The sequence below is a fragment of the Salmo salar genome, chromosome ssa16 (genome assembly GCF_905237065.1).
Source record: "Salmo salar chromosome ssa16, Ssal_v3.1, whole genome shotgun sequence".
Taxonomy (NCBI): Eukaryota; Metazoa; Chordata; class Actinopteri; order Salmoniformes; family Salmonidae; genus Salmo; species Salmo salar.
The window spans coordinates 42,783,767-42,806,575 of NC_059457.1; the positions used below are offsets into that span (position 1 = coordinate 42,783,767).

Consider the following 22,809-nt stretch of genomic DNA (forward strand, 5'->3'; position numbering starts at 1 on the left):
TTCTATAGGATTGAGGTCAGGGCTTTGTGATGGCCACTCCAATACCTTGACTTCATTGTCCTTAAGCCATTTTGCCACAACTTTGGAAGTATGCTTGGGGTCATTGTCCATTTGGAAGACCCATTTGAGACCAAGCTTTAACTTCCTGACTGATGTCTTGAGATGTTGCTTCAATATATCCACATAATTTTCCTACCTCATGATGCCATCTATTTTGTGAAGTGCACCAATCCCTCCTGCAGCAAAGCACCACCACAACATGATGCTGCCACCCCCGTACTTCACGGTTGGGATGGTGTTCTTGGGTTTGCAAGCCTCCCCCTTTAACTATTTTTGTTTCATCAGACCAGAGGACATTTCTCCAAAAAGTACAATCTTTGTCCCCATGTGCATTTGCAAACCGTAGTCTAGCCTTTTTATGCGGTTTTAGAGCAGTGGCTTCTTCCTTGCTGAGCGGCCTTTCAGGTTATGTCGATATAGGACTAGTTTTACTGTGGATATAGATACTTTTGTACCCGTTTCCTCCAGCATCTTCACAAGGTCCTTTGCTGTTGTTCTGGGATTGATTTGCACTTTTCGCACGAAAGTACATTAATCTCTAGGATACAGAACGCGTCTCCTTCCTGAGCGGTATGACGGCTGCGTGGTCCCATGGTGTTTATATTTGCGTACTATTTTTTGTACAGATGAACGTGGTACCTTCAGGCGTTTGGAAATTTATCCCAAGGATGAACCAGACTTGTGGAGGTCTATAAAAAAAAAAAAAAATCTGAGTTCTTAGCTGATTTCTTTTGATTTTCCTATGATGTCAAGCAAAGAGGCACTGAGTTTGAAGGTAGGCCTTGAAATACATCCACAGGTACACCTCCAATTGACTCAAATGATGTCAATTAGCATATCAGAAGCTTCTAAAGCCCCATGACATAATTTTCAGGAAATTTCCAAGCTGTTTAAAGGCCCAGTCAACTTAGTGTATGTAAAAACGTTTGACCCACTGGAATTGTGATATAGTAAATTATAAGTGAAATAATCTGTCTGTAAACAATTGTTGGAAAAATTACTTGTGTCATGCACAAAGTAGATGTCCTAACCGACTTGCCAAAACTATAGTTTGTTTACAAGAAACTTGTGGAGTGGTTGAAAAACGAGTTTTAATGACTCCAACCTAAGTGTATGTAAACCTCAACGGTATATCGGCCGATATTATCTAAAAATGCCAACATCGGTATCGGCTGACGTCTAGGTTAACGCCCGATGTGCAAAACCAATATCAAAGCTGACCTGCATACCTATATAACGAAGGTACATGACGTAATGAAGCCACGCAAAATTTTGCGCTATACGTACAACACAGCATTCCTAAAAGTAGCCCACAATGTCTGCTGTGTGGATCGAGCAGTCAACAAGTCAAGCAGTCATTTGTAAGAATAAGAACATTTCAGCGAGACAACTCAAAGGTGAAATCGTTTAAAGCCAAGATAATGGTATTCATGGCCCTTGACAATCAACTGTTCTCTGTCGTGGGTGATGTTGGCTTTCGCCGACTTGTCGAGCCCCGCTACTATTTTTCCGATGTTGCTCTACCGGAGTTACACAGTAATAGCGTCAATGCTATTAGCTTCACGACATACATACTATGGAACGCTGTTTGGGTCTTTGCGTGTCAAAAAAAGACAGAAGCATTGTCAAAGCTGTACAAAAAAAGTCTGGAAACAGATGAACGTGGACGATGTGTTTACAATACCGCACTGGTAATAAAGCATAATTTGTTCGACCGCAACTTCTGGGGTAGCTAGCTTTAGCCTGGTACCTAGCTAGCACCAATACAACCAGCCTGAAAACAATGACCAGTAGAAACTACAGTCATGTTCATTATTCTTAACAATGATTTAGGAATCATTGCGAGTAAGTATTAGCTAGGTAGTCACTTGTTGTTCGCCAATTGAAACTGAACTTCAGTTTATGAAAATAAATAGCTAGCCAGCTACTTAACCCTGTTGCCCAAAGCTAACGTTATAAGCAGCCAGCTAGCTTCATCTGGCTAGTGCGGCTCGACCAGTTATATGTTGTGTAGCTAGCCACAATAAGGATTATGCAAAATGGTGGGATTTGCGGTTAGCCTTCAAAATAAAAGTATGTAATTGACAGTGATGCAAACTAATACAAATAGTAGAATTATGCCACTTTTATTTTGAAGGCTAACCGCAAAGTCCACTATTGTGGCTAGCTTCACATAGATGGGTCCAACTACCTTTAATCAAATAAAAACTGCATTAGGATTATTTTAGATGATGACACCTAGCTATATAGTTAGCTAGCTAGCTAACTATATAGCTACTGAAACAGAATTTTGCTGTGTTTATGGGGAAGAACATTGTTTGCATTTTTTTTTTACTTTACCAGCATCATAGCATACATATCGATGAATCGTTGTGACATATGAAATACGAGTGATCGTGTAATCAATGTGTAAAATTAATGAACGCGTTAAATTATGTGACATGCAGTCGTATTTAGGTCCTGATTGGTCAACAAACTTATTTGACACGTCAAATAAAAGTGTTATAGTATATTTTTTTGACATGCAAAGACCCAAACAGCGTTCCATAGAAATCCTGGTTGAAAATGAAAGGACTGAACAAATATACAATGAAACAGCACAGCAAGTAAGTGAAAGAAATAGGTTTTGATTATGTTTTACTGGTAATGGGGACATATGTAAATGCCAACAAAATAATTTTTTGATCAGTGTGGTGTGTGTGTAACCTTTTATTTAACTAGGCAAGTCAGTTAAGAATCAATTCTTATTTACAATAACGGTCTACCCCGGACGATGCTGGGCCAATTGTGCGGCGACCTATGGGACTCCCAATAACGTCCGGATGTGATACAGCCTGGATTCGAACCAGGGACTGTAGTGACGCCTCTTGCACTGAGAGAGCAATTAACTGTACTAGAATGCTTACAAGGCCGCTAAAATTTTAAATACCAGTATCGTTTTTTTGTCAAGGAAAATATCGGATATCGGTATCAGCCAAAAATGTAATTTCAGTGCAGGGACTGTGGATTCATGCATAAATAAAGTGGTACAGGCCTGAATAAATAGAAGCTGTTCTGTGTCCATGTATCCTGGATCCTCCATTACCTTGTTTAGGCTGGAGCTCTTGTGAACCCCCTGCAAATGAGTCCTGGGGCACAGGGTTCGTGGCGCTCTGGTGTAGGGCTGAGTCGGAGTTTGTCCTGTGGCATTAGAATGAAGAGAAAGATCAACAAAATCTCTGTGGCCCCTATTCCCCAACCACATATGTGCCATGGTATTTTTCAGACTAGGTCAAATAAATTTAAGTTGTTAAATTAAGAATGCACATTTTTTTTTAAGTTTAAAAAAAAATGCTATATACACATGGGCATCGCATATCCTGTGCCTTTCCTGAACGTAGATGAAATTGCCTCCAACCCTAGTTTTTCCGAATATGAAGTCGTCGTTAATGGCCTACCTCCTCCAACTGGTATCCGGTGGGGGTGAGAGGTACACTGAGCTATAGGGGCAGCTGTCAATGTGAATCTCAGTTAAGGACAAAAAAATAAAATATATATATTATTTATATTTACATAAAATCTTATGTAAATCTATATTTCAATGGTCAAGTTAACTGTCAGTATTCATTGACTGAAGTGCAAAGTCTACCTAAGAATTATCCAACAATGACAACATGCCGTTTTAATACTAATCAAGTCAAAATGTTGTAAAGACCACTGTGTTCAACTCTAAAATAAGCTGAGTCAGAGAGGAAGAGGCAAAGCGAGAGGGTTTACTCCATCCAAAAGGTCAAAGTGTCAATTTGGTTAAAAAAAGTAATTGTTAATTTGCTAAGTAAGGCTTATTGGATCGAATAGGAGTTTTGTAATGGTTAGGTTGTTACGAATGAACTAATATAAGTGGATGTACGTGGAATTTTGGCAACTTTGGAAAAAGAAAAAAACGTTATATTGGAGTTCTGCCTGTTGTTAACGTGCATATCTGCCCTTTCATTGGCTAGAATGGTCCCACCTGATATCGCTTTCCATCTTTGAGGACATGCATTTCCATTGTTAGTGCAGTCACAACTATCTTGTCAATATAATAGATAATCTTTGGCCGAGTGCAGAAGAAGGATATCTGGCGGCCATGTTTGTCCACAGAGAGGGGCCGGCGGTGTGGGGAGGTGATGCGGTTCCGATCGCGGTAAACGCGGTCCACCAGCCCGTGATGCCTGGTCGACCGACTGCTGTCCAAGGTGGAATTCTGGACAGGAAACGCAAAAATCAACCATATGAGAATTTGAAGCATACATACAAAAAAATAATACAATTTCAAATGTCTTTGTATAATATGGTGCAAATGTATTCATTTAAAATGGGTCAAGCTATGGGCCCTCACACATTCTCAAGTTAGCAAACATATTTCAAAAATGGAATGCCATGATATAGAAAGCAATGACATAGGCTACTTTTGTCTTTTTAAAGGCCAGTGCAGTCTAAAACATGATTTTCCCATTAAATAAAAATAAACTCAATATAAAAACGCAACCATTTCAAAAGAGCTCCAGTTCATATAAGGAAATCCGTCAATTGAAATGAATTAGTCCTTAATATATGGATCTCACATAAATGGTCAGATACCTTTATATATTAAAAAAAAGGGTGTGGATCAGAAAACCAGTCAGTATCTGGTGTGACCATTTGCCTCATGCAGCGCAACTCCTTCACATATAGTTGACCAGGCTGTTGTTTATGACCGGTGGAATGTTGTCCCACTCCTCTTCAATGGCTGTGCAAAGTTGCTGGATATTGGTGGGAACTGGAACACGCTGTCGTACATGTTGATCCAGATCATGCCCATACTATAACCCCACCATGCAGTAATTCTTTGGTTGTGCAAACCCACTGTCTCATCAGCTGTCGGGTGGCTTGTCTCAGACAATTGCACAGGTGAAGAAGCCGGATGTGGAGGTTCTGGGCTGGCGGGGTTACACGTGGTCTGCGGTTGTGAGGTCGGTTGGATGTACTGCCAAATTCTCTAAAACGATGTTGGAAGCGGCTTATGGTAGAGAAATTAACATAAAATTCTCTGGCAATAGTTCTGGTGGACATTCCTGCAGTCAGCATGCCAATTGCACACTCCCTCCATACTTGAGACATCTGTGGCATTGTGTGACAAAATGCACATTTTAGAGTGGCCTTTTATTGTCCCCAGCACAAGGTGCACCCGTGTAATGATCATGCTGTTTAATCAGCTTCTTGATATGCCACACCCATCAGGTGGATGCATTATCTTGGCAAAGGAGTAATGCACACTAACAATGATGTAAACAAATTTGTGCACAAAACTTTAGCAAAAGAAGCTTTTTGTGCTATGGAACATTTCTGGGATCTTTTATTTCGTCTCGCTTTACATGTTGCGTTTATATTTTTGTTCAGTACATTTCTACACTATGATGTTGGAAAAATACTGTGAAAATGATGATAATGTCCTTTTAAAAAGAACATCTGCAATCTCTGCCTGTTTTGGTGGGATGGAATTTTGGCCTGCCTGGTGACATCACCAGGTGGTAAATTTGTTAGTAGACCAATAAGAGAGTTCCAAACCTCTCTGGCAATAACAGCTAGTCCCCCCTCCTCTACTCAGACCACTCCCAGACAGTCATTTAAAAACAATCAGAGTAAGGTACTTAAATTGTAACCCAGAAATTATTTGATATGGAGATAAAAACTGCTGCATTGGACCATTAAACATTCAAGATGGGGTGAGGGTGTCTGATTCTCAATGTTAGCTTCCTTCTGAGACGGTTGGTCCCAGAAAATGCAGTGTATCGATACACCAGGACACGTCTTCAAAATTGTAAAATACTAAAGAAGTGTCTTGTGACGTTAACAGGAATCCAATTCAAGGTAAGGCGAGGGTAAAACAGCCTATCATGGAAGCTTTCAAAGACCACATTTCCCTCAGGCGAGACTGATTTGCATCATTAAACAATTTTTTTTTTTTTTAAACCAACTGATAGAGAAGCTGAGAGCTCACCTGAAAAGGCAGGTCAATGTTGCTATTTCCAATCTGATTGACATTGGGCAGTGAGCCTCCATAGTACTGTCCACGATTCTGCCCTAGTTGCAAATACTGGGTCTTCTGTAACTGCAGCTGTGCAAAGTAAAATTGCATGAAAGCATGAATGAATGATTAAACTGATAGGCCTACATGAAAAATCACATTCCAAAACAGTTGATATACAAGTTACAGTGCTAAAGATAGACTGGACCACATCTAAAAAAAGGAAAAATGAGAAGACATAGGTTAGCCAGCAGATCCAACACCTTATGCTTGCTTAAAGCTGCACTAGAGGGTCAGACAGACTGTTTGCTTAAATTAAGACACCGCGGAACCAGCACAAGATTTGGCTCAGAATACATACCTCGATCCAGGGATGAATTCCAAAATGGCTGCTGTGGCATCTGCTACCTAGCATGAGGACGAAAAGGTCAGTTTTCGCAAAAACTAGCAGTCATTCAATCTTCTCGGTATAATATTTGGGATAATGGGACAATTGAGTACAACGCATTTCTTATCTCTCGCGCTGGCGCTGCAGTGTCTTAATTTAAAGGGAAATTTCAGGATTTTGGCAATGAATCCCTTTATCTACTTCCCCAGAGTCAGATTAACTCAGGGATACCATTTTTATATACCTCTGTGTGCAGTTTTAAGCTCAATACCTAATTGACATAAGCTCAATACTGGAAGTCTTTGGTAACTGCTGGCATGCTATTTTTGAAGATACTCTTCAAAAAGAGGTAGGGTTTCAGATGTTGTCGAAATATGGGCAGGGACTCCACTGTCCTAACTTTGGGGGAAGCTTGTTCCACCATTGGGGTCAAGAGGGGGCCAAGAGACCAGAGGTGGCGGAACAGAGTGCTGCTCCGTAGGCAAGCACCAGGGTCTTGAAGATGCTTTGAACTTCGACGGGAAGCCAGTGGAGTGTGCGGACGAGCGGGGAAACATGGGAGAACATGGGAAAGTTGAACACCAGGGGGGCTGCGGTATTCTGGATAAATTGCAGGGATTTGATGACAAGCAGGGAGCCCAGCCAACAAAGAGTTGCAGTAGTCTAGACAGGAGATTAAATGTGTCTGGATTAGGAACTGCGCCGCCTCCTGTGTGAGGTAAGGTCATACTTTACTGATGTTGTAGAGCATGATGTGGGGGCTGTGCTTTGGCAAAGTGGGTGGGGTTATATCCTACCTGTTTGGCCCTGTCCGGGGGTTTCATCGGATGGGGCCACAGTTTCTCCTGACCCCTCCTGTCTCAGCCTCCAGTATTTATGCTGCAGTAGTTTATGTGTTGGGGGGCTAGTGTCAGTCTGTCACATCTGGAGTATTTCTCTTGTCTTTTCCGGTGTCCTGTGTGAATTTAAATATGCTCTCTCTAATTCTCTCTCGGAGGACCTGAGCCCTAGGACCATGCCTCAGGACTACCTGACATAATGACTCCTTGCTGTCCCCAGTCCACCTGGCCGTGCTGCTGCTCCAGTTACAACTGTTCTGCCTGCGGCTATGGAACCCTGACCTGTTCACCGGACGTGCTACCTGTCCCAGACCTGCTGTTTTCAACTCTCTAGAGACAGCAGGAGCGGTAGAGATACTCTCAAAGATCGGCTATGAAAAAGCCAACTGACACTTACTCTTGTGTTCCTGACTTGTTGCACCCTCGACAACTACTATGATTATTATTATTTGACCACGCTGGTCATTTATGAACATTTGAACATCTTGGCCATGTTCTGTTATAATCTCCACCCGGCACAGCCAGAAGAGGACTGGCCACCCCTCATAGCCTGGTTCCTCTCTAGGTTTCTTCCTAGGTTTTGGCCTTTCTAGTGAGTTTTTCCTAGCCACCGTGCTTCTACACCTGCATTGCTTGCTGTTTGGGGTTTTAGGCTGGGTTTCTGTACAGCACTTTGAGATATCAGCTGATGTAAGAAGGGCTATATAAATACATTTGATGAAACTGCAGGAGCAAGTCACTGCTTTGATGTTTGCAGAGAATGGCAGGGTGTTGTCCAGGGTTACACCAAGGCTCTTTGCACTCTGGGAGAGGGTCACCGTGGAGTTGTCAACCCGTGATAGAGGTCTTGGAGCGGGCAGACCTTTCCCGGGAGGAAGACCAGCTCTGTTTTGTTGAGGTTGAGGTGGTTGGCTGACATCCCCTCAAAGGAGGAAGAAGAATAGTTGAGTGTCTTCTGCATAGCAATGATAGAAGAGACCATGTGAAGATATCACAGAGCCGAGTGACTTGGTGTAAAGAGAAAAGAGGAGGACCTAGAACCGAGCCCTGGGGGACACCAGTAGTGAGAACACGTGGTGCAGACAGATCCTCTCCACGCCACCTTGTAGGAGCGACCTGCCAGGTAGGATGCAATCCAGGAGTGTGCAGAGCCCGAGACGCCCAACTGTGAGAGGGCGGAGTGGAGGATCTGATGGTTCAGTGTGTCGAAGGCAGCGGATATATCTAGGAGAATGAGAACAGGTGAGAGAGAGTCAGCTTTGGCAGAGCGGAGAGCCTCTGTGACACAGAGGAGAGCAGTCTCAGTTGAGTGAGCCGCCTTGAAGCCTGAATGGTTAGGGTCAAGAAGATTGTTCTGAGCGAGATAACGAGAGAGAGAGAGAGAGAGTTGGTCATAGACAGCATACTCAAGTATTTTGGAAAGAAAATAACTTAGGGATACTGGTCTATAGTTTGACAGAGGGGTCGAGTGTTGGTTTCTTGAGGGGAGCGACTCTAGCCATCTTCAAGTCATAGGGGATGCAGGCAGTGGTCAGCTGATGAGAGAAGTGAGGAATGGGAGAAGGTCTCCAGAGATGGTCTGGAGAACGGAGTCAAGTGGGCAGGTTGTGGGGTGGCCGGACATCACTAGTCCCAGGATTTCATCTGAAGAGAGGGAAGAGGACAAGGCGTATGGTAGTTGTGTGTGATTTGGACCAGTGGACTCAGTAGGCTGAGTGAAAGAGGAGTGGATGTCGTCACCTTTTTTTCCAAAGGTGTTGACAAAGTAATCAGGAGAGAGGGAGGAGGATTAAGGAGGTAGAAAGTGGAGAAGAATTTCACAGGGTTGGAGGCAGAAGCTTGAAATGTAGTGATAAAAAGCAGCTTTAGCAGTGGAGAAAGAGGAAGGTAAGATCGAGAGCAGGGAGTGGAAGGATGTTAGGTCCTCCGGAAGTTTAGTTTTCCTCCATTTCCGCTCAGCTGCCCGAAGCCCTGTTAGCACGCAATGAGTCACTCAGCCACAGAGCGGGAGGGCAAGGTCAGCTGTGAGGAAAGGGGATGGTGAGAGTCAAAGGATGCAGAAAGGGATGAGCGTAGGGTCGAAGTGGCAAAAAGTCAGGAGATAGGAGACAGCAGGATTTAGCAGGAGGATAAAAGGGGAGAGAGTAGTGGGAGAGAGAGCGCGAAGACTGCAGCGGTGAATAACCATCTGGATAGGGGCTGAGTGGGAAAGGTTATCAAGGTGTCAATCTCATTGAGGAACTCTCCAAAGGCACTTGGTGGGCAATAGGCTAACATGAGCCATAAATTGTTTATATCTTAAATCAATTCAGTATCAAGTTTGTGCAAGGTCAGTACTATGTCCCAAGTCAAATGGACAAAGTCAGTAGGCCTAGGCTTAATAGCTGGAAGCTGTGTCAATCTCATAAGGAAAGAAGACGTCGCTAGATTTGTCAAACATAGTTTTTTATTTATTTATTTGTTTGTTTAAATAAAATAGGCATCTTTTAAAACCACAACATAAATCTATCCTGTACTCCTAAACCATTCCTTTATCATATTCACAACTGGTAGGTTCACCACCATACTCCTGTCAATAATTACTGAACGATTTAGTTCACCAATTGCTTTAATAATGAATTGCATGAAGGATGGATTAACCAAAGGCCTGATTTGATGGGGATGAATAAACAGGCTAACATGAACACTTGATACAAACCAGACTGATTATTGCCAGTAACCAACTTTGCATTACACATAATGAACATCTTCAAGACAGGGAAGTAAATCCCACGTTCTCCATCTCTGCCTTCAAGGCTTCGAAGTTGCAAATCTGTCAAATCTCTGCATGCATATACACGTAAATGCTGCGGGATTCTTGGTGCTGTCAAAGATGGTTTGGTAATTTGTAAATATGCAAACCCATTGTATGGCGTGCAAAACTGAATTGTGAATTCTGTCAAAATGGCTTGTCAACATTAGAGTTAACATTGTATGCATAGCAAGTGACGCTTTAGTTTACAGGTAAACAATTAAAACGTTACATTCAGTGTCAAACGCACCAATTTGAGTCGAACTGGTAAACATGTTCAGTCTTCATTGCAATTTCTAGCGGTTAAATCACTATCTAGTTTACTACACGGAATCTTTTGATTGATGCATGGGAATATGAATAGGACCAAGTGCTTGCTAGCAATAACCTAGCTAGTTTTACCTGAGCTTGCCTGGGTGCCTACCATAGCAAACATCAAAGACAGCTCACGGGATGGTTACTGTTAACAAATTGCAAATGCTGGCAAAGTAACGCCCCAATCAATGATGGTTATCAGAAAACAAATATTTAGCTTTAATTGCGAGGGCAGTCAATCGGCCACTTATGTTTGCCACAGCCAGCTGTTTGCCACCGCCAGCTAGCTAACGTTAGGTTACTGACAGTACAGCAGTAGCTAGCTAGCCTAGCAGCAGAATTAATCAACAAAACAAGGCACTTACCCGTGCAGCTCTAGTAATGTTTAGGTCTTTCATCACCTCTTCGAAAGCCGCAGTCTCTTCGGCCTGTTTCTGATTATGTAAAGCGATTTTCTCGCTAAATTTACGTGGATTGTTTGAACTCGCCATCTTTTGCTCTTCTTCCCAATGGGACCTTACGCACAACGCTTGGATACGATGGTTTTGTCGTCATTACGCGCGTACATGTTTCTATTGCATTTCGTGGAAATCAAGAGTATATTGTCACAGAATTAAATCAGGAATTACCTTGTGTAGGCCTATTTGATTTGTATTACGTGCTCTAAAATGTCAAGGACATTGTTTAAAGGGATAGTTCACTCAAAAACGATGTGCATGTTAGCACATCAGTCAAGTTTAAGAGCACTTCAGTACCGAGCAAAAACGGTGATATCCTATTTTTCATAGGAAAGGTTAGGTTGATAAAAGTAAAACAATCTATTTCTTGAAGTTAAGTTATTTTATCAAATAGGGCTATATTCTGTAGACCACCCCTACATTGTCACAAACGCATGAAGAAAGAAATTCCACAAATTAACATTTAACAAGGCACACCTGTTAATTGAAATGCATTCCAGGTGACTACCTCATGAAGCTGGTTGAGAGAATGCCAAGAATGTGCAAAGCTGTCAAGGCAAAGGGTGGCTACTTTGAAGAATCTCAAATAGAAAATATATTTTGATTTGTTCAACACTTTTTTGGTTACATGATTACATGTGTTATTTCATAGTTGATGTTTTCACTATTATTCTACAATGTAGAAAATAGTAAAAATAAAAACCCTGGAATGTGTAGATGTGTCCAAAACTTTGACTGGTACTGTATATTTTTTGTTGTAAAAAGCAAGATATTGCTCTACCAAAGTTTAAATACCTGTAGTTGATAGATCACATCGTTGGAATTGTATCAAGGTCATGATGTTCAGAGCTGAACTGAAATATACCAAATGTATCAGTTACCCAGATACAGTACGCCTATAATTGACTGCCAGGAAAGTCAATATTGGGATTCATGTCTTTCTGTCATGACCTTTGTGACATTTAACAATGATGGAGTTGCACAGTATTTCACTAAATGCAGTGTATGGTCAAGTAGCACCTCATATAATCCATACATTAATTAGGAATCGTCGTCTCCTGTAGATCGTCTGACATACTTTTAAAACATGAAGCTCTGGAGCAAGGGGTTCTCTCTATACCTTATTCAAATGAATGTTCTGTAAAAATCATTTACAGAAATGACAAAAGGATAATTATACCGATTACCGATCAAAGAATGTGCACAATCTTCATTTCACATCTGTATTACAGTACTGTATAAAAACTCATTGTGTGGCCTTGTATTTCAGTTTCACTGACAGGTCAGGTTTTATTTTCTACAACTGGGAATAAGGATTAACTGGTCTTCAATTTACATTAATATGTCAAATCATTAACATTTTGTAGGTCTTTGTAAAATGATGCATTCCACCATTGAGACTACAACACTTGAATACCTTTTTCAGTTCACGTAACACCTTTAATTAAAGTTATACATTTGGATACAGAAAAGTCTACATTCTCATTGGATTACAGTGAATTCCACTTATAATGCACTTAAAAGATAACTATGTGCTTCTGAGTTGGACAGACAAAACATCAAAAACCCTGTTACTAAGGCAAACAGGTGACATTTTTCAGAACCAAACATTTTTCAACAAGGGCCATGTTGTGCTTCCAAATAAAATTCCGCTTGTCTCAGCATTGCCAAAAGTCTAAAATCAGTAAAAGCCATATCAGTTTTGCATACAATACTGAAAGCCTCAGAAATAGGCTACTCCTCATAAACAAAAATGCTACCGTCTGCACTGTACTAAGGTAAGAAATACACTAGGGAAAATAATCACATATCACTGCTTGTGCGCTGTGCTGTTCTTTCCATCTATGCCTTTACTTTGATCCTTACGTGAATTTCAGCCCCTTGTGCCCAGCTCTTTGAGATTCACAGTTCTGGCAGGACCGGATAAGTGAAAGCAGTACGCTTGTCTAGGTAAACCCATTAACATAGTGCTCACAACAATGCTGTCCTTTTATGTAGGAGCTTGGAGAAAGAATGTGGCACCAAAATGTATCTGACCACTTGACCAGTTTCCCCCACAACTAAACACTGCAAGAGATGGACAAGACAAAAGCACTTCATTCTGATCTACAGTATATTGATTAAACATAAGAGACTTCAGAATATTCAGGAAGCCTACCTAATACCTACCAAAGGAGCACTAACCACAGATGTTCTCACACAAAAAATTATTACTGTACCATAAGAGACATTTTAGCTTGTCAGTTTGGAATACACATTTCATTATGATGATGGTGTGTAAACATCACCAGTCAATTGAACAGCCTAATGAGCACATCACCTTACACAGCAAAAACAGATGTTCTGAAATAAACATAAAACATTAGAAGAGCTACTGAAAGGTCTTCTTCAGTCAATCACTAGTTCTCAAATGGTCCTAAGCAGTCAAATGTGTCATCCAATATGTTGTAAAAAACAACTATATATATATATATATATATATATATATATATATATATTTTTTTTTTAAATATATTATTTGAATGAATATACTCAATTAAATAATCAAAACATGCTTCCTTGATGCATGGCACAAATTAAAAAACTGTATCCTGCAAATCATTTAATAGGTTTTTGACTGTGGTTAGTGCTTTAAGTGTTGTTTAAAATACCCTAAAAGCGAGTTTGTCCCGGAAAGCTAACACTTATTTTCCATTAAAACTGCTCATTACGATGCAGCACATGGACCTCAACTATAGGATGGAAAATGAGGTAATACACTGTATATTATAGCAAAACCGTATTCCTATTTCCACTTATTCCCTCAAACGCACACACCCACCCACATTACATCAAGATTACCGCTGATATTACAATAGTTTATGTAATGTGCCATGTTTGTATTCATTTGACAGCGCAACAGTAAGAATGCATGGAATCAAATTGTCAGTCACTTTGGGCTGAAGGATTACCGTTGCGTGGTGGTTTGTGGAAGTATGATCGGCGTACACGCAATTCCTGCAAAAGACTCAGGAAAGTGCAAATCCCTCTCCCACTCATCAGTCTCTGTGTTGTACACTTGCACAATGCTTGTGACATTATTTAGATGCCAATTGTACCCTCCAACAATATAGATCTTTTTATCCAACAAGCAGCAGCCTGCCTCAGATTGCCCTGTTCGCATGGGGCTAACAGTGGTCCACTGGTCATTCTCTGGAATATAATATTCAACTGCCAGAACGTCAAAGCAGCGATCCACGTGGTCCATGCGACCGCCCAGGCAGTAAACACGGTCTTTGGCACTGATCATAGCATGAAGCACTCTGGGCTCGTTCATGGGCGATTTGAAATCCCATTGGTCAGACGTGGGGTCGTAACAGTGCAGGGTTTTCTTATCATCCACTGAGACACCGTAACCCCCTGAGATGTAGAGCTTGTTGCCACAGGGAGTTCCTGCATGGCCCCAGATTCTGCGTTTCAGTGGTTCCACGTAGGTCCACTCGTTTTTCTTAGGACAGTAGCACTCTACGGACGACAGACTTCCAGATCGGTTGCGCCCCCCAGTGGCGTAGAGTTGTCCTTGAAGAGCGTTGAGGTGGAACTGAATACGCCCCTCCTGCATTGGCTGGATACGCAGCCATTTGCTCAGGTGTGGGTCGTACCGGAAGCAGATGTCCACTGCCCCTTCACCGCTGCGGTATTGCAGGTGCTGCCCGCCAACTACGTACACAAAGTTGTCCAGCACTGATACACAGGCGTGGCTGGATCCTGTCTCCATCTCCGTTAGTTCCTTGAACTGACGCGCTGCAATGTCTGGGAGATAGAACACCTTACTGCTCACAGTGCGATCGTTGTCAGTGTAGGGTGTCCCGCCAAAGGTAATGAGCGAAACCACGTCGGAGCGGATCACGGTCCGCGGGGACTGCATCTTGTGCTGACGGAACGGGAGGATCTGGTAGTTGAAGGCCTCCAGGAGGTACTTCCTGCACAGCACGTCCTCCACCATGATGTCCACCGTCTGCACGCTGTCCACCAGCTCCGAGGACGGCATGAGGGGGAATCGCACGTGGCAGAGGACCTCGTTTACACCGGCTCGGCGGGCCTCGTCGTGCTGCAGCCAGCGGATGGCAGCGTGGAACAGGTCAATCTCGCTGCAGTTCTTCAGCTTGTTGCTCTGCAGGAAGAAGACCAGGCGCTCCATGGGGATGTGCAGGAAGTCTTCCTCCTCGGCAATCTGCAGGAAGTGGCGGAAGGTGAAGGTGTCCACAGACTCCTTGAGGGAGGTCAGGTTGAAGGTGGTGGCCATCTGGCCGATGTTCAGGCAGGTCTCTACGCTCATAGCTGACTTGAGGAATTCTTCGCAGAGGTCAACGACTGGGACCATCTGTAGAAAGACTGCTGCTCCCAGTACGTCTTGAATGCAGTCCAGGTCAAGCGTGACTTCTGCACTGTAGGCAAAGTCAATTATGTGTTTCAGGCCGCGGGCGGACAAGTCCTTCAGCTCAATGGTGTCCTGGTTTGACTCCCTCATGCCTCCAGTGAACATGGCTCTGCAAGGCAAGTGAGAAAGTCATTTAAATAACTGCCATTATGTTAAACTTGTTTTATTGATTTCCTCCCATTCTGAACAACATATTCATCCTAGGTAAATTAGACAATGAACAACAACTCCTCTCTACTTGGCCATGCAACATCAGGATGAGAACATCAGATTATAAATTTAAACACATGTGACCGACCGGCCCGATTCGATCTTACGTAGCAACATTTTGAATTGTGTTTTTTTTTACATTGGATAAAAGTAGAGACTCACCGTTAGAAAACGGTACATCATACACTATAGTTGATGAACAATGGGAAAGTAATTCTGCTTTGGAAGTTGATAAACTTGTAACCTCACTTTTGAGAAAATGTTTTGGTACCTACTGGAGAGGTCTTCTTTGTCTACACCCATTCAGCGTCGTTCACACACTATCCACCCATCTCTTTAAGGATTCACATCTGAAGTTATGTACTAAACAACCAAAGATTTCAAGACTATAGGCTGGTATATACTACGAGTGGGTTCGTAAATATTATCTGGAGCGCCAGAGTGTGCTCTGGGCGTTCGTAAAATCAGAGTATTGTCAGATTGTCCGTTCGTAAATTCAGAGCGTTTCGCTCTCGGAGCGTTCAGAGTGCACACTGGACGCTCTGGCCAAGGAGTAGGGTTGATCCGAGCATTCTGACCTAACAACATCAGTCAAGCCCCCAAGCTAACTGGCTGACGTTGGCTAGCTACTTCCAGACACAAATGAGAGAACAGCTCACTGACCATTTTACTCGCCCTAGCAGAGCTGGTTTGGCTGTTTTTATGTTATCCAGAGCGTTGTTGACTGCAACTATGCTGCTGGCAACAATTTAATTACGCTTGTTTACAAACAATACACTAACAATACACTTTAACTTGAAATGAAAACAACTTTGACAAAATTAGAAACATGTAATATCTGAAAATGTAGCTAGCTAGACTATCTTACCCGTCCGTATACATGGATGGACGCTTCTCCCTCTCTGTCACAGATGCCATAGTTGCCCTTAGTTTGAAGATGTAATCCGGAGACAGCCTTCTGTGTGTTCTCTTTTCAACTCCGTCTGCATATTTGCAATCAAATGCCAGAATTTTTTCCATCTCCTTAGCTATTATACTCTTAATTCCACTGATTTCAAAACTTGGTCCTCCAGAAAGTGGAGAGCAACACTTATGCTGCTCTACTATGTGATATCTTTAAAATAAAAAAGCTGTGCTAGAATGGATTACCTACACATACTGACCAGTTCATGTTATAGACAGAAGCCCGCTACATGGCAGACCAATCAGAACTCTTCTCTCGGCATGTCCAGCCCACTCATTATCTCCAGTCAATCATGGCTAGTGATTAGGTTGCTCACTTTTTCCGTGGCTAAACCAACTGGGCTCCTAACTTAACAATTGTATTCATATTTACAGATGGCATACAAGTTTGTTATTAAGGCACATGAAAGTTCACATGTTCAAGAAGGCATTTCTGCCAAAAAACACAATTTGATTTAAAAAAATGAGGTTTACGTTCAAATGGTGCTCCTGTGAAGTAGTGACACGCGACATACACCTAGTTTCCTGAAACAAGTTACATAATCACATTATACACCTGTAATGTTATTATATCCCTACCTATCAGTTCCACATACTTTAACAATTACTCTGTTTTCTCTCTACCATACCTCATCTGACTAAGCTTTTGATGTATCAATTATTTCACACCAAAGACAAATTTACCAACAGTCTCTCAACACTCTTCCCTTCACCTCTACATCTGTATGATGATTTGATTTGTATATCTGTCTTTACCTGGGTCTCTCTTTCCAGGCCAGTGTATCTCTATAGTCAAAAAATACATCCAGTTGTCTCAAAACAGTGCAGAGGAAGGAGATTAAGAGCAGAAGCCATGTCGGAGAGACAGCGTCAGTCTCACCTGAAGTAGTCACTGCAGGAGGCCAGCACTGCCTTGTGAACCTGGAAGCGCTCCTCATTGATGGCCAGCACCACATCCAGGAGCTGCCCCTGGGCTCGTAGGACCGACAAGCCCTGTAGGAGAGTGGCGCTATGGCTTGGGGCTGAGAACGTGCAAGGCAGGGTGCTATTCTGGTTAGCCATACTGCAAGAGAAAAGGCCCATCACTGTATCAGAATAGGGTATTTTAGAAAAAATGTAAGTTAGACTCAGCGAAATTACATTGCCACGAGCAGCACCGCCGATATTGAGATAAGCAAGATGCAAGACTTTGCTCTCACACAGTCACACAAAGCATCTGCATATGTGCACCGGTTCGCTTCACGCTGTTCACAGCATGGTAGCCAGGGCACCAAAACAGTGGAGAAGTTGAGCCACGCGCTTCAACGCTCTTATTTGTTGCAGAAATTGATCCACTATGCTGTTTACTTTTTGCATCTACGCCATATCGCTAAGTCTACCTTTAAGCTTCTAGGATGCTTGTCAGAGTTTACTGATGTTGTTGTAGCATCAGTGACAGTGCTGAGCTCTTGCTCTCCTGCACTTTGTCCATCCGTTTTTCCCAGCAGCTGCATCATTACCCTCCTCCCAACTCTTTTCTCTTGAATTATTCAGCTGCTACATGGGGGGGAAAAAAAAATGCTTATTTGATGCTGACAAGATGCTAGCTACCTTTAGCGTCTATTCATGAAGGTCTCTTTTGGCCGGGGGAGTTTTAAGAGCCCCGATACTCGTTCTGAACGTTAACATGCATCGCTTGCGCTACGGTTTTGGAAACATAAGTAGTCTTTCATATCAGTGAGAATTAATTTTCAAAAACAAAAGGTTACATTTCTACACACCTTTATAGGGTTAGTGTTCCCACACGGCCCTATCTCCATGTTACAACGCTTGCTTTACGGAAGACAGAGGCGACTGCCTGTGCTAATTAGCTATCTAGAGTGCTGGAACACCTGTGTGTAACATGCTGAAAACACCGCTCACGGCGCGAGCGTTGCAAAATAAATGTACACATACATGTTATTCAATCATTGCACCCACACTGATCGCAAGCATCTGCGTAGCCAGGCGCTAAAATAGAACTCGCTGCAAGTCCCGCCTCATTGTTTTTAGGAGCACATACCCTCGTGGGTGATTGAAAGATGAACTGAAGTCCACACTCCAGTCGGTTGTGGTAATGCACCTTAAAGTTGGTTGCAAACCACCATTTAAAGTCTAAAGAAGAAACCTGAAGGAGGAGAGATTACTAGAAACAAACTCGGTTTACCCTTTTATCTATGGATTAATTGTCAGAGTAGAGGACCTTGTGCATTTCAGGTAAAATAACAACCCAATGTTTATATCCCAGGACAAATTAGTTAGCAACAGCAAACTAGCTAGCTAAATTGCCATAAATGTTTAATGCTTTTCGACCTGTCCCCAAATTAATATAGTTGGTTCAGAGTTTGTTTTGACATTTCAACCTGCTGTCCTGATTGTGTGTGGACAAAATCAACATGCGCGTGATGACGGTCTAGTCAGCATGTGAGCGTAACTAGGGAGGAAGTGTAGCAGAATTGTAGTTCGTCAGCTGGAGGCACACAGCATTATGGATCTGACCTGCTACAGTAAGTGTGTATTTTTTATTTTTTTTCTCGCTGATATGAAAGATACCTTTACAAAAAAAGATTGCCGTTTTGAAACTGCAGTAGAAGTGCAATAACTGCATTCGACTGTGGTTACACTGCAAAATTACTGCTTCCAAAAAAAGGTGTTATTTTGGAATTAAGTATTTGCAGAATACTGGTGTTACACTGTACTCAGACAGCAATCTTTTTTCATAAGAGTATATTCAATATGTTTCGAAAACCGTCTCGCAAGCGATGATTCTTGACGTTTCTAAACGTTATAACAAAGCGTCGGGATTGTAGTTCACATGGTCCCACTGGTAACGTTAAATGGTGCTGAGAACCCTTGAGACAGTTAATGTCTTGGTTCTCGAAAGTAAGGGACTATGCAACATGTTGCGCCGTTGCACCTGCTAGAAGAAACTTTAATATGAATGTAAATGTTAAGACAGAATGCCAAACATATTCCTAACATTCCTTCTTACTCGATACCTTGTCATTGGCAACATTTACAGCCTTCAATTGTAGAATACAATGGGTACAGTGAATTTAATCAATCTGCAACGATATGAAAATTAATGCAAAAAAATGACCAGTGTCCTCAGAATGTCCTGATGATCCAACCGAATGTCCTCCCACTCAGTGTTTCATATTTATCTCATTCATTCCGTATCCCTAGCTGCCCTTTGGTCTAAATACAGTTTTCCCAAATTGATTTCCCCACTACATCGTCATCCTCACCTGTTCTGTGGACGATTCGAGGCGAAATCCCCACCATCCGACTCCGCCATCTTCTAGCACCGTGCTGTATGCAAAGAGAATTATTCGTAAATGTAGCAACGGGTCAAAGGCATTACTGCCCCGTTCATGACAAAATAAATGCATCAACCTTATCGATAACTAACTATTGAACAACATATGGTGCTTTCCCCCGTGCTGAAAGCTGTTGACCTCTGCACCAGATGGAAATGTCCTGTCGTGCGCTGTGTTGGACTTCAGTTTGTCGGGTGTGTGCTGAGCCCATGCGCTGCTGCTGTACACCGCTAGGATGCGCTAAGATTACAATACCGTTCTTTTCAATCACTTTGGGCCATTTTTCACATAAGTGGTGTATTTTGTAAACTCTAAGTACAAAACCCTAAACTGATAACACTTGTAATATCCACTATATTATGTTCAGAACCTTTGATTGTGCATTCATTGAGGTCTCACACATTTTTCACCGCTGAGTCAATCATGCAAAATCAGTTTTCTGTGAAATACCATGACATATTTTTTGTCACCAATACATCAGATAATGATACTCACAATTTAGTCATTTTAACTACCATTTAATCCAATATAAAAAAAAATACAAGATACACATTTCAAAACTTGTTTTTGTAGTGCTGAATAAAATAAATAGTAGATAGTAAATATATTTTTCCATACAGTTTTTGACTATAACTTGACATGCACAATGTTGTATAATTTGTATCCGATGGCAGGTTGTGAGAATGTTGAGAAAAATGTCAGTCTCAGTTTAATTATCCTTAATAAACAGTACATATGTAGGACAAATCATCAGACATTGGAGTATTGTAAAGCAGTTGGCAACTGTAAAAACGTAGCATGTGTTGAATGCTGGGGCGAAAATCTGATATCAACTTTGGAGGGGACAATTACATGAAATTTTCTCAAGAGCAATTCCTGAGGGGGACACCAAAAGTAGTGCTGTAACACATAGCCTACATTGTAATATGGTAAATGTATATTGAGGAACCAAAGAAATAAGGTGTTTGCTGTACTCCTAACTACCGGTACCCAAAACTACACAACTAATCACAACAGCAATACCATTGCCTTTAACAAATCTTAGTTCAGTCACCAGTTTAAGTTGAGAGTGGGGGTATCCATGGCATTTTCCAATTATGTTCCTATTTTACAAGTAAAAAAAATGGAGAACCTTTCATAATGTTGCCAAACAAAGACTCAACAAACTTACCTGAGACTCCCTGTCTCTGCCAGTCTGTCCCTGCATATCTGTCCCCAACTCTGCTGTCTGTGTGCCATCTGTTGCCTGCTCTGCCTAATGACATCATTGTGAAACATTTCCATTAGAATTTCATTTCTTTCTTATGAACATTTTATCAACTAGTCTTTGAGATATTAGGCTACTAGGGTTCTTACTATGCGTTTTGGTGTATTGAAAAATACTCTGATGTTCGTCTTTTATTTTTCTGCCATTTTTCTACCTGGCTGGCTGGCTGGCTACACACACACACACACACACACACAGTGTGTAGGTTATTTACAGTAGGAGATGGGCTTCTATCATCTTCAATCATTTTATTTGGGCTTCGATCTAAAAGGTAGCTAGCAAATGTGAAACGGATTAAAATGACAAGAGTTGACAACTCTATGAGTTCACCATTTACACAACATATGCTGCAACCTTTTGTCATTTTAATAGTTTGTTTCATATTGGCTGGCTTCCAACAATAAGCTGAATTTGCAAAGCTAGCGAGCACCAATTCAGTTCCAGTGGTGTTTGCTATAATCTTTGCTACCCAGGTTAAATAAAAGTGAAATAAAATAAAGAAATAAAAGTTCCCTTGCGACAATTTAGCTTTTGCAACGAGACCATTAAATATATTTAAGACAATGGTAGAAGAGAGTGTAGTTCTGTTCAGTTTGGACTTCAGTTTATCGCTAACCTTATCACAGGGACTTTGAAGCACTAACTTACATCATCTGCGTGCTGATCTTGGAATAAATTGACGATAGCAAAGATTCCATCTTTGACAACGCCACATAAATGGAATAGGTACTAGCTAGCTTAATAGTTAATATTTGCTCGCTAGCTCTGCATATTCAGCTAGTGTGTGTGCGCGATTGACTGGATGAACCTCACGTCAGTTACGTTCATTGAGTGCCTTTCAGACAGTAGACACTACCCCTCTGTTACCTTGCCAACTAAGGAACTGGCAGTGGATCAAACCATTGTGAGGCAAAGGGTGGGGGGGTCGCAATCTTTTGAAACTTAAAAACGCGCTATTAAGTGTCTATAATCAGCACAATTGCTTTCATTGTAATTTAAATAATATTAATAATACGCATAGTTATGTTTCAGTGATATATTGGGGGGGACAAATCATATTTTTCCCAGGATGGGGGGGTCGTGTCCCCCCCGGGATTTCCGCCCCTGGTTGAATGCCATTTCAGCCCCATGCAACATTGTACAAGATCACCTTTTTATTTTACGTGACTTGTCAACTGATACTGTATCGTCTCTCTGCTTACAGTGTATCAATGAAATTCAGGTAAGTGGGATAGGTATTTCAGCAGTGCATTGTACACTACAATTACACAATTATTGCACATTTCTGACCTTTATTTCACTATTTTGTCTTTTGACCAAACAGATCAGCGCTGAAAAAAATCTTATGTGAATAGAGCTGATTGGTCAAATGACCAATTAGTAAAAAAAATCTGAATTTGGCTGCCTGTGTAAACACAGCCTTAGTGACTCTTGAATAGCACTGGCTGATGGAGAGAGATTATGTATTATTTACATCCAAGTTTGGTTTACCTTCCAACATAAATTGATGTCAAATTGATACATTTATGAGGTAAAAATATAGAAATGTAGTGTTCAGCAGTTATCAAACTATATGTTAACTCGGCACTACATAATTTTGGTTCAGTAGTTATCAGTTTTGAGCAATTTGATTAAATTATAGTTCATTTTGTTAACAAATGACAAGAAAATCATATCAAACGTAAAGTGAATATTGGTAGTGATTTGGTGCAGTGGACAAGTGAACAAATGA

The 22,809-nt window shown here is 41.6% G+C and overlaps 2 protein-coding genes across 10 annotated transcripts in view; both read right to left on the bottom strand.

The window, feature by feature from the left end:
• Window positions 1–10,972, bottom strand: part of LOC106573895 (CREB-regulated transcription coactivator 1) — a 41,485-nt gene extending 30,513 nt beyond the window's left edge. For 2 of the 4 annotated variants that reach the window (XM_014149329.2, XM_014149327.2), the window contains exons 1-5: window positions 10,787–10,972; window positions 6,062–6,178; window positions 4,160–4,285; window positions 3,498–3,559; window positions 3,146–3,240 (exon numbers count right to left, since the gene is read on the bottom strand). In XM_014149329.2, the coding sequence (XP_014004804.1) occupies window positions 3,146–3,240; window positions 3,498–3,559; window positions 4,160–4,285; window positions 6,062–6,178; window positions 10,787–10,912 (526 nt within the window). In that variant the 5' untranslated portion in view covers window positions 10,913–10,972. Of the gene's footprint in view, window positions 1–3,145; window positions 3,241–3,497; window positions 3,560–4,159; window positions 4,286–6,061; window positions 6,179–6,449; window positions 7,298–10,786 lie in introns of those variants that run through there. The other 2 variants (XM_014149328.2, XM_045697290.1) reach the window with 2 other exon arrangements.
• Window positions 10,973–12,293: 1,321 nt separating this feature from the next.
• Window positions 12,294–20,051, bottom strand: LOC106573902 (kelch-like protein 26). Of its 6 annotated transcripts, XM_014149349.2 has the most exons (4): window positions 19,903–20,050; window positions 19,739–19,802; window positions 17,353–17,535; window positions 12,294–15,408 (listed from the first exon to the last, which is right to left on the bottom strand). In XM_014149349.2, the coding sequence occupies exons 2-4, from the start codon at window positions 19,786–19,788 to the stop codon at window positions 13,827–13,829; spliced, it is 1,815 nt and encodes a 604-aa protein (XP_014004824.1). In that variant the 5' UTR covers window positions 19,789–19,802; window positions 19,903–20,050; the 3' UTR covers window positions 12,294–13,826. The 6 variants fall into 6 exon arrangements, with proteins under 6 accessions (XP_014004824.1, XP_045553247.1, XP_014004825.1 ...); XM_045697291.1 differs by having other exon boundaries at window positions 19,739–20,049; XM_014149350.2 differs by lacking the exons at window positions 19,739–19,802; window positions 19,903–20,050 and adding an exon at window positions 18,233–18,448.
• Between the last annotated feature and the right edge of the window lie 2,758 nt (window positions 20,052–22,809).

Coding starts and splice junctions, on each gene's coding strand:
- LOC106573902 (XM_014149349.2), bottom strand. CDS start 19,788: ATGGCGGAGTCGGATGGTGGGGATTTCGCCTCGAATCGTCCACAGAAC. Junction 17,536..19,738: donor TCGAATCGTCCACAGAACAG/GTGAGGATGACG, acceptor TTTCTCTTGCAG/TATGGCTAACCAGAATAGCA. Junction 15,409..17,352: donor TCCTGCAGTGACTACTTCAG/GTGAGACTGACG, acceptor CTTGCCTTGCAG/AGCCATGTTCACTGGAGGCA.